Raw genomic sequence first — 11,706 nt, 5'->3', positions numbered from 1 at the left:
CTTTCGCGGTGTCAAACATCACGAGTTGCTCAAGGATCATCATGTCTATCCCTGATATGTTATAGTTCATCACTAAGCTATAATAGCTTGGTTGCAGTGACTATGGAGAACTATCACTATCTCATCTGGAGGATTTACTCCCACTCGATTCAAGCGATTGTAGTACTCAGACAATCTGAGCACATGCTCAACGATTGAGCTTTTCTCCCTTAGTTTGCAGGCTTAAGAAACTTGTCAGAGGTCTCATACCTCTTGACGTGGGCACTAGTCTGAAATCCCAATTTCATTCTTTGGAACATCTCATATGTTCTGTGACGTTTCAAAAACGTCTTTGGTGCCACAATTCTAAACCGTTAGTATTACGCACTGAACTATCACGTAGTCATCAAAACGTGTATGTTAGATGTTTCCCAACATCTACAGACGACGCTCGAGGTTCAACACACTAAGTGGTGCATTAAGGACATAGCCATTCCGTGCAGCAATGAGGACAATCCTTAGTTCACGGACCCAGTCCGCATAATTTCTACTGTCAACTCTCAACTAAATTTTCTCTAGGAACATATCTAAAACAGTAGAACCAAAGCGTGAGCTATGACATAATTTGCAAAGACCTTTTGACCATGTTCATGATAATTAAGTTCATCTAATGAAATTATTCAATGAACTCCCACTTAGATAGACATCCCTCTAGTCATCTAAGTGATACATGATCCGAGTCAACTAGGCCGTGTCCGATCATCACGTGAGGCAGACTAGTCATCATCGGTGAACATCTTCATGTTGATCGTATCCACTATATGACTCATGTTCGACCTTTCGGTCTTCCGTGTTCCGAGGCCATGTCTGTACATGCTAGGCTCGTCAAGTTAAACTAAGTGTATTGCATGTGTAAATCTGGCTTACACCCGTTGTATGCGAAAGTTAGAACCTATCACACCCAATCATCACGTGGTGCTTCGGAACAACGGACCTTAGAACGGTGCACAGTTAGGGGGAACACTTTCTTGAAATTTTAGTGAGGGATCATCTTATTTATGCTACCGTCGTTCTAAGCAAATAAGATGTAAACATGACAAACATCACATGCAAATCATAAAGTGACATGATATGGCCAATATCATCTTGCGCCTTTGATCTCCATCTTCGAGGCGCGACATGAACACCATCGTCACCGGCATGACACCATGATCTCCATCATCGTGTCTTCATGAAGTTGCCTCGCCAACTATTACTTCTACTACTATGGCTAACGGTTAGCAATAAAGTAAAGTAATTACATGGCGTTTTCATTGACACGGAGGTCATAAATAAATTAAGACAACTCCTATGGCTCTTGCCGGTTGTCATACTCATCGACATGCATGTCGAGATTCCTATTACAAGAACATGATCAATCTCATACATCACATATATCATTCTTCACATCCTTTTGGCCATATCACATCACATAGCATACCCTGCAAAAACAAGTTAGACGTCCTCTAATTGTTGTTGCATGTTTTACGTGGCTGCTATGGGTTTCTAGCAAGAAAGTTTCTTACCTACGCAAAACCACAACGGTGATATGCCAATTGCTATTTACCCTTCATAAGGACCCTTTTCATCGAATCCGATCCGACTAAAGTGGGAGAGACAGACACCCGCGAGCCACCTTGGGCATCAAGTGCATGTCAGTCGGTGGAACCAGTCTCACGTAAGCATACGTGTAAGGTCAGTCCGGGCCGCTTCATCCCACAATGCCGCCGAATCAAGATAAGACTAGTAACGGCAAGCAAATTGAACAAATTATCGCCCACAACTACTTTGTATTCTACTCGTGCATAGAAACTACGCATAGACCTAGCTCATTATGCCACTGTTGGGGATCGTAGCAGAAATTTAAAATTTTCTACGCATCACCAAGATCAATCTATGGAGTAATCTAGCAATGAGAGGAAGGGGAGTGCATCTACATACCCTTGTAGATCGCTAAGCGGAAGCATTGCATGAATGCGGTTGGTGGAGTCGTACACTCAACAATTCAGATCGCGGTCGATTCCGATCTAAGCGCCGAACAACGGCGCCTCCGCGTTCAACACACGTACAGCCCGGTGATGTCTCCCGTGCCTTGATCCAGCAAGGAGAGAGGGAGAGGTTGGGGAAGACTCTATCCAGCAGCAGCATGATGGCGTGGTGGTGGTGGAGGAGCGCGAGACTCCAGCAGGGCTTCGCCAAGCACTACGAGAGACGAGGAAGGAGAGAGGTAGGGCTGCGCCAAGAGGGAGATCAAATCATGTGTTGGGCAGCCCCCAATACCTCAAGTATATATAGGGGAGGGGAGGGGCTGCGCCCCCTTCTAGGGTTCCCTCCCTAGGGGGGCGGCAGCCCTAGATGCCATCTAGGGTGGTGGCCAAAGGGGAGAGGAGAGGGGGGCGCCCTAGGGTGGGCCTTGAGGCCCATCTGGACCTAGGGTTTGCCCCCTTCCCACTCTCCATCTGGACCTGGGGCTGGTCCCCTCCCACACTTGGCCCACGCAGCCTTTTGGGGCTGGTGGCCCCAACTGGTGGACCCTCGGGACCCTCCCGGTGGTCCCGGTACGTTACCGATAGCACCCGAAACTTTTCCGGTGACCAAAACGGGACTTCCTATATATAAATCTTTACCTCTGGACCATTCCGGAACTCCTCGTGACGTCCGGGATCTCATCCGGGACTCCGAACAACATTCGGTAACCGCGTACATACTTTCCTTATAACCTTTGCGTCATCGAACCTTAAGTGTGTAGACCCTACGGGCTCGGGAATAATGCAGACATGACCGAGACATCTCTTTGGTCAATAACCATCAGCGGGATCTGGATACCCATGTTGGCTCCCACATGTTCCATGATGATCTCATCGGATGAACCACGATGTCAAGGATTCAGTCAATCCCGTATACAATTCCCTTTGTCTACCGGTATAGTACTTGCCCGATATTCGATCGTCGGTATCCTGATACCTTATTCAATCTCGTTACCGGCAAGTCTCTTTACTCTTTCCGTAACACATCATCCCGTGATCAACTCCTTGGTCACATTGTGCACATTATGATGATGTCCTACCGAGTGGGCCCAGAGATACCTCTCCGTTTACACGGAGTGACAAATCCCATTCTCGATTCGTGCCAACCCAACAGACACTTTCGGAGATACCCGCAGTGCACCTTTATAGCCACCCAGTTACGTTGTGACGTTTGGTACACCCAAAGCATTTCTACAGTATCCGGGAGCTGCACAATATCATGGTTTAAGGAAATGATACTTGACATTAGAAAAGCTTTAGCAGACGAACTATACGATCTTGTGCTAGGCTTAGGATTGGGTCTTGGCCATCACATCATTCTCCTAATGATGTGATCCCGTTATCAATGACATCCAATGTCCATGATCAGCAAACCATGACCATGTATTGATCAACGAGCTAGTCAACTAGAGGCTTACTAGGGACATGTTGTGGTCTATGTATTCACACATGTATTACGGTTTCCGGATAATACAATTATAGCATGAACAATAGACAATTATCATGAACAAGGAAATACAATAATAACCATTTTATTATTGCCTCTAGGGCATATTTCCAACAATATACTAACCCCTCACGCTGATGGTAAACTTGCGGTGGTAGGACGACACCCTTTTTTGGATGTGGTGGTAGGTTAACACCATGGTAGTGTTAGGTTGAACTTGCTATGTCGTATGATCATGCATGGTTTACTTCTCTTCTGCTCCATTATTGTTTGTATGCTACTTTTCTTGCTACTTGTGCTCCATTGATTTGCTGCTTCAAGTCTTGCTCTTGTGCATTGCTAGGGCAAGTGGTATGCCGTGTTCATCGGTGAGGTTCCAGGGGTTTATAGTTCATGGGAAGAAGCCAATGCACAAGTGGCATCGTATAGCAACAACAACTATAGAGGGTTGAAGACTAGGCAGGCAGCAGAACAAGCTTACTCCGCCTGGGTGCGAAAGCATGAAGGCAGCAGTGTCGACAGTGCCAAGGTTGGAGCTATCAAAGTGGAAGCTGCTAAGGTGGATCGTCAGTTCGGCTTGAAGCTGAAGAACTTCATCATCTTCACCCAGTTCATCACCATTGCTGTGTTGTGGCGTTGGTGTGCTAGGTGTGATCATTGTGGGTAAGCTCACCAACTAGGTACAAGGTAAGCACAACATGTACGCCGCATGCAACCAAACACCGTGTTCATGTGCCGCTAGGGCCAATCCAGCCAACCAAACAAAGTACACTTGCGTATTACCTAATGCAGGGACTAGCGATGCAGACAACCAAACAAGTTGCATATGGCGTATTAGGGCCTGTTTTTCTCAATCAGACTGGGTTGAGAAGGGTATGCAATGCGACTACTGTTCCAAACTCGAACCAAACACGCCCTTAGTGATAAGTTGTAGGTGTGCGTTGTACTTGAGGCTATTTCAAACCTGTTTTCTTTGAGTTTTCTTCTTCTCTATTTTTCCATTCTTTTTCGCACTTCGCTTCTTTAATTTTTTCACTTGTTTGTTCTTTTGCTTATTATTCTACATTTTTTATACGTCAACAACACTTTTGTCTGGTTTCTTGTGTGGGTTTTGAATAGGACCTTTTGGAGACTGAGCTCCATAGAGTACATGTATATACTTCCTTTTTAGTTCAAAAATTCTAGAAAAATACCCTGTATGTGCGTGTAAAATTTCATGATTAAATATCTTGAATTGCGACCTGTACAAGAAAAAAATCATGGACTTTGAGCAATGAACAGATCATGTGTTGAAAAGCCACAAATTTGTTTTTCTTTGCACAACCCTCATTTCAACGTATTTCATCATGAAAATTTACACACATGTACATTATGCCTCTAGGTATATGTGTAGTTTCTTTGATACATAAAACTATGAATTTTGAATCTTCCAGATTCAAAATCTATGGAGCTCCTCCTGCATTCATGTTTTTTGGGTTTTTACCTGTTATTATTGCTGTTTTTGGTTTTTTGTGTTTCTTTACCTTTTTTCTGTCTTTTTTTCATGATATTCGGTTTTTGGTTTTCTTTTTCTGTGTTTCTTTCTGATTTTCTTCGTATTTTTTATTTGTAGTTTTATTAAATCAATTATATGTCGACTTTTTGCACTACATGTTTACATTTTTTGTATACATGTTGAATATTTTAAAAATACATAATGAGTATTTTTTGGTACACATTGTACATTTTTCCGATACAAGTTTAACATTTTTTGATACATGTTATACATTTTTCGTACACACATTTAATTTTTCTTGATACACGTTGAACATTTTTCAAATACATGATTAATATTTTTCCAAAATAATATTTTCAATCATTTTTTATGGATGATAAACATTTTCCCATACATGATGAACTTTTTTTGAAGGGTATGGAACCTTTTTTTGTCCTACGCAAACATCTTTTTACAATATATTAACATATTATTAAATGTGACAAACATATTTTAAATTGTCACAAACATATTTTTGTATGGTATGCAACATTTTTTTATATTCCACGAACATTTATTTACATAATGTAAACATTTTTCTTAAATGTCACAAACAATTATTTTGAATGTGTGAACATACTGTAAATGTCACGTACTTTTTTTAATGGTACAAAGCATTTTATAAAATTATGCAAACACTTTTTTGCCTTATATAAACATTTTATAAAATGTGACGAACATTTTCAAATGTGTGAGTATCTTTTTGAGTGGTATAAAATACCTTTTTCAAAATTACGTGAACATTTCCTTAAAATGTCACAAACAATTTTTTTGAAACACATGAACACTTTTTAAATTGGTGCGGACATTATTTTTACACAACATGGGCATTTTTGTGTGATGAATGTTTTAAAATTATTATCAAAGTAATTTCGGAATATCTAGAGGGAAAAAAGAAAGAAAGAAACAAATGAACGAACTAACATTCGTAGCAACTACCGTGCCAGTCAGTAGCGCGTTGCGCAGGGCGAGGGAAATGCTCGCTGCGGGTGAGCTATAGACACATCCTCAACTACGTGCGTATGCTTAGCATCCAAGTCGTGTGGCACAAGCCGTGAGGTGGGTTGGGCTCCATTGGTTTATGGTGTGTCATGCTAGGCAGGAGCGTATAGCCTGAAAAGCTAAAGGCACGGGGCACATTATCAAGCTAGAACGGCTTCAATTTGTATGACGAGAAAGATATCTTATCCTTTGGTGCACTTTAACCGACGAAGCTTTGATATATTTATTGTTGAAAGTATCCTCGATCCCAAAGTCAGGCATTGAGTTTGCCTAGCCTCACCTAGTCATTTTTGTAGGCGAGCGTGTTAGCGAATGTATCGCTTGTAGCGTGCACTATGAACGAAATGCTCATTGGTGATCAACTTGGCTCGGCCCATAACATTCAGCATTGTTTTAGGAAGGTACTTACGCGACAATGAGATTTGATCATAGATTCTTCAGATCGATTCAACAGCGACCATTATGACTCTAGAGCGCTGGTCATTGACGCACCACAGTCTTGTTCTAGCGACGCATTGACCATTCATGGTACATGCATTTCGATGCGATTCTTATATTAACCCTTGTATTTAAAGTCCTTTGTACTTCCGCTGAATCCTGGATGTGGATCTTTTTGAAAATAATTCATTTATTACGTCACTGCAACAGTAAGACTGGTTGTAATGAAGAGTATCATATACTAGTATGATACTAGTCTATGATACTATATTCTAGGACATGCATGATACTACAACCAGAGTACTTATGATACTACTTATGATACTACCTCTGTAATATCATATTTGGTATCATAGATGACTATATTTATTGCCATGCATGACATAAAGTAGCACATCATTTAATATGATACGGTATCATGATATGATACTCAAGCCTCTCTTTCTTCATTTCATTCTATGTCACTTCATCAAAATTATTTAGTTAGCATGCATGATACTCCCACTACAGCCAGCCTAAAAGTTGTAGTCGCAGGAGTACTATGTATCAATAATGGCAGTCGATGGGCGATCGGCATGTGAGTAGGAGAAATGTAACTTGTGCTCGTGGGCTCGTGGCAATGCTCTGAAGAGCGAGCAAACAAAGCCTTCTAGAAGAAGCCGGCGTCGATCCGAAGAGCAGATTGGGATGGCGGAAACTCGCGGGAAGAAGGCTCCACGGAGAGTACCGTCACGGATGACGTTACCACTCCCAAAGGCGCCACTCTGGATGAGATGAGGACTGTGGAGCTGTCCCTTTACGACGGCGGCTTCAGGCACCGTGTCAGAGCTTAAATTCTGTCGAGATGTGTCGCTGAGCTCAGCTCACGGTCTCACGTCGCCATGCATTGCTTTACCAGACCACCACCATGTCCAAATTTGACTGGATTCGAGCAGGCCACACTATATTATCCCCGTTCCCGGTGGGTTTGTTTGCAGGGCGGCAGAGCAGAGGCACAACACACAAACCAACCAAAAACCATTTCCTACCAGCTAGAAGAGTGAAGTGAAGCGATGAAGAAGACCGTGGTCCTGTACCCTGGCCTCGGCGTCGGCCACCTGGTGCCGATGGTGGAGGTCGCCAAGTTGTTCCTCAAGCACGGCCTCGCCGTCACCGTGGCGCTCGTCGAGCCGCAGGCCGAGTCCACGGACTTCTCCGCCGCGGTCGCCCGCGCGAGGGCCTCCAACCCCTCCGTCGCCTTCCACGTCCTGCCGTCGCCGCCCGCAGATTCAAACCCCGACGGCGCGCCCAGGCACCACGTCGTCAAGGTTATCCAATTGCTCGCCGCCATGAATGCGCCCCTCCGCGACTTCCTCCGCTCGCTGCCCGCCGTCCACGCGCTCGTCCTCGACATGTTCTGCGTCGACGCCCAGGACGTCGCGGCCGAGCTCAAGCTGCCGGTCTACTACTCGTTCGCCTCCGCTGCCGCCGACCTCGCCATCTTTCTCAACCTGCCGAGCAAGTTCGCCAGCAATACGGCCAAGGTAAAAGAGCTCGGCGACTCCATCATTACCTTCCCGGGTGTTCCTCCTTTCAAGGCTTCGGAGCTGCCCTCCGAAGTTATCGGCGACGATGAAGCGCTCGTGTACGTCTTACGCATGTTTGAGCGAATGGCAGAGGCGAAAGGAATTCTTATCAATTCCTTCGATTCGTTGGAAGAGCCCGCACTGAGCGCTCTCAACGACAGACTTTGCGTCCCTGGTCGTGCGACGCCGCCGGTATACTGCATTGGACCGTTGGTCTCGGGAGGCGGAGACAAGGAGCACGAGTGCCTCCGCTGGCTGGACGCGCAGCCGGACCAGAGCGTGGTGTTCCTCTCCTTCGGCAGCCTGGGCACATTCTCCAGTAAGCAGCTCGAGGAAATTGCAGTTGGTTTGGAGAAGTCAGGGGAGAGGTTCCTGTGGGTTGTAAGGAGCCCGCGCAGTCCCGACCAGAAGCACGGCGATCCGCTCCCGGAGCCTGACCTCGACGCGCTCATGCCGGAAGGGTTCTTGGAGAGGACCAAGGACAGAGGGCTCGTGGTGAAGTCTTGGGCGCCGCAGGTGGAGGTCCTGCGCCACAGGGCGACCGGCGCATTCATGACGCACTGCGGCTGGAACTCGACGCTGGAGGGCATCACGGCAGGGTTGCCGCTGCTGTGCTGGCCGCTGTACGCGGAGCAGAAGGTGAACAAGGTGCACATAGTGGAGGGAATGAAGCTCGGGGTGGAGATGAGAGGCTACAGTGAAGAGGTGGTTAAGGCCGAGGAGGTGGAGGAGAAGGTCAGATGGGTTATGGCGTCCGAGGGAGGCATGGCACTCAGGGTGCGGGTAGCGGCAGCGAAGGATGCGGCGGCTGAGGCGCTCCAGGAAGGGGGCTCGTCCAACTTGGCGTTTGCCCAATTCCTCAAAGACATGGACATTTCCAAGGTCTCAACCATGCACGATTGATGCGAAGCTTGTAAACTCTACTTAATGTTGGATTTTCTTTTTAGAAACACACTGCGGACGCACATTACTCAGGCAAACTTATTCCTATATGAACGCATGAGCGCATCCTACCTATATGAACACTTTTGGAAAACTGAGCCGGAAGATCGTGAGATTGATGAAGTCATCACAATCATTTCGTAGTCTAACGAATATACCACCAAAAAGAATAGCATCGAAAAAACTGGAACTAATCCAAAAAATATGTGAGCACCCATATGCCAAATCTAACATTGAGTCTGGGAGCTTAGTTATTTCTCTAACAACAAGAACATTACTCTTCAGCAGATTCTCGGAACACAAGACCTTGGAGAACACTTCCATAGATACATGCCACAACAGGCATTCCAGCAAGTTCAACATTTTTCGGACATGAAAAAAAAGTGTTTCTCCTAATGATGAGTCAAGATACTAAGCAAGGTTAGTTGATAAAGGTTATAGCCAGATTCCAGGTATTGACTATAATGAAGTCTTTTTCTCCTGTTGTAAAGCATAGCTCTATTTGCACTTTACTCAGTATTGTTGCCATGCATAATTTTGAGCTTGAACAATTAGATGTTAAAACTGCATTTTTACATGGAGAATTAGAAGGGGATATCGAAATGGAACAACCTGAAGATTTTGTTATTCCTGGAAAAGAAAAGCTTGTCTGTAAGTTAATAAAATCTCTTTATGGACTGAAGCAATCTCTTAGACTGTGGTATAATAGATTTCACACTTTTATGCTCTCCCAAGGTTTCAAAAGGTCTAATTATGATAACTGTATTTATTTGAAAACTGTCAATGGTTCAGCTATTTATTTGCTCATTTACATTGATGATATGTTAATTGCTTCAAAGAGTATGCCGGAGATTAATGAATTAAACAAGCAATTCAGTAACGAATTTGAGATGAAGGATATAGGTACAACAAAGAAAATACTTGGCATGGAAATATCCAGAGATAGACTATCAGGAAAAGTGTATCTAAGTCAGAAGGGATATATTGATAAAGTTTTTCATCATTTTAATATGCATAATGCCAAGTCAGTAACGAGTCAGATGCAGATATTGAGTACATATCTAGAGTTTTCTATTCGAGTGCAGTTAGTTCATTTATGTATGCAATGGTTTGTTCTTGTCCAGATTTTTCATATGCATTGAGTGTTGTTAGCAGGTACATGGCTAATCCTGGAAAAGAGTACTGGAAAGTAGTTCAGTGGATTTTTAGATACCTGTGTGGTACTTCTAATGCTTACTTGCAGTTTGGAAAACTAGAGATTCACTTATTGGTTTTGTTGATTCTGATTTTGCTGGTGATTTGGATAAGAGAAGATCACTGACAGGTTATGTTTTCACCATTGGTGGTTGTGCTGTGAGTTGAAGAGCAACTTTGTAGTCTATTGTGGCTTGTTCCACTACTGGTGCCGAGTATATATGGCTATTTTTAAGGCATGCAAAGAAGCTATCTGGTTGAGAGGTTTGTATGCCGACCTTTGTGAAGATTCATCTTGCCTAACCATATTTTCTAACATTCAAAGTGTAATATGTCTTACAAAGAATCCAATGTGTCATGATAGAACAAAGCACATTAATGTCCGATTTCAGTACATTCGAGATATTATTGCTGAAGGCAATTTGAAGATAAGAAAGATAAGTACTCATGATAATCCTGCATATATGATGATAAAGCCAGTTCCTACCAATAAGTTAGAGCTTTGCTCAAGCTTAGTTGGTATTTGTCACTAGTCCTATAGACTTTGACGCCCAAGGTGTTTATGCTAATTTGGATTGAGTATTTACTTTCTTGGACTACCAGAGGGAATTTGGCTCAATGTGGAGATTTTAAATTGTGATCCAAATTCTATCGCCTTGGACTAGACGTGGTACACATGTTGTGGGCGTTGCGTTGGCATTGATGCGTACGAGTACCACTCGTTTACTTGTCCTCCAAGGACTCTTGTGTATTGTCTCTCACATATACCCCATGTAGTCGCACCTAACGACTGCATGTCGTCTCGTGCTTGTAATACTCCTCCATCACAGTGATTGCGTCTTCGTGCGTCCGTGGTTTTCTCCCACAAGGGTTTGTATGTAAAACTTTGTGTCTCTCATGTCTCGTTTATTCTCATTTTATCTAATAGTAATTTGTAACAAGTAGCAACAAACAATAGTAGCAATAGTGTAGCAAGGTGGCTCACTCCTTTTTATAGCAAAGGACAATCAGAAAGTACTTCTTATAATGAGCAAAGCATTTTCGAGGACACATATGAATATTGTCTAGTTAACTTTCATCATGTTTAGTTAATTCGCGTTCACTACTTTGATAATTTGATATGTGGGTGGACCGGTGCTAGGGTGATGTTCTTACTTGAACAAGCAACCCTCTTATGATTACCCCATCTCGCAAGCATCCACAACTAAGAAATAAGAATTAAGATAAATCTAACCATGGCATGAAACGTATGGATCCAAATCAGCCCTTACAAATTAATGCATAAACTAGGGTTTAAGCTTTTGTCACTCTCGCAACACATCATCTACTTATTACTCCACAATGCCTTCCCCTGGGCCCAAACATGGTGAAGTGTCATGTAGTCGACATTCACACGACACTATTAGAGGAAGAACAACATACATATCATCAAAATATTAAAGGAATACCAACTTCACATAATTACTTATAACAAGACTTCTCCCATGCCCTCAAGAACAAACATAACTACTGACAAATCATGTTCATGTTCAAGATCAG

The 11,706-nt window shown here is 43.5% G+C and overlaps 1 protein-coding gene across 2 annotated transcripts; it reads left to right on the top strand.

Moving 5' to 3' along the window:
* The first annotated feature begins 7,344 nt into the window (after positions 1–7,344).
* Positions 7,345–10,483, top strand: LOC119268922 (anthocyanidin 5,3-O-glucosyltransferase-like). Of its 2 annotated transcripts, none has more exons than XM_037550642.1 (2): positions 7,345–8,913; positions 9,262–10,483. In XM_037550642.1, exons 1-2 carry the CDS (start codon positions 7,519–7,521, stop codon positions 9,367–9,369), a joined length of 1,503 nt encoding a protein of 500 aa, XP_037406539.1. In that variant the 5' UTR covers positions 7,345–7,518; the 3' UTR covers positions 9,370–10,483. The 2 variants fall into 2 exon arrangements, with proteins under 2 accessions (XP_037406539.1, XP_037406538.1); XM_037550641.1 differs by having other exon boundaries at positions 9,259–10,483.
* Positions 10,484–11,706: the final 1,223 nt, after the last annotated feature.

The sequence above is a fragment of the Triticum dicoccoides genome, chromosome 3A, assembly GCF_002162155.2.
Source record: "Triticum dicoccoides isolate Atlit2015 ecotype Zavitan chromosome 3A, WEW_v2.0, whole genome shotgun sequence".
Classification (NCBI taxonomy): domain Eukaryota; kingdom Viridiplantae; phylum Streptophyta; class Magnoliopsida; order Poales; family Poaceae; genus Triticum; species Triticum dicoccoides.
The sequence above is the reverse complement of the archived record's forward strand: the minus strand, read 5'-3'. Positions and strand labels throughout refer to the sequence as shown.

Bases quoted from the DNA above. Each gene is read 5' to 3' on its own strand.
- LOC119268922 (XM_037550641.1), top strand. From the start codon at position 7,519: ATGAAGAAGACCGTGGTCCTGTACCCTGGCCTCGGCGTCGGCCACCTG. The intron at 8,914-9,258 runs GTCTCAACCATG...ATTACTCTTCAG, and splicing joins AAGACATGGACATTTCCAAG to CAGATTCTCGGAACACAAGA.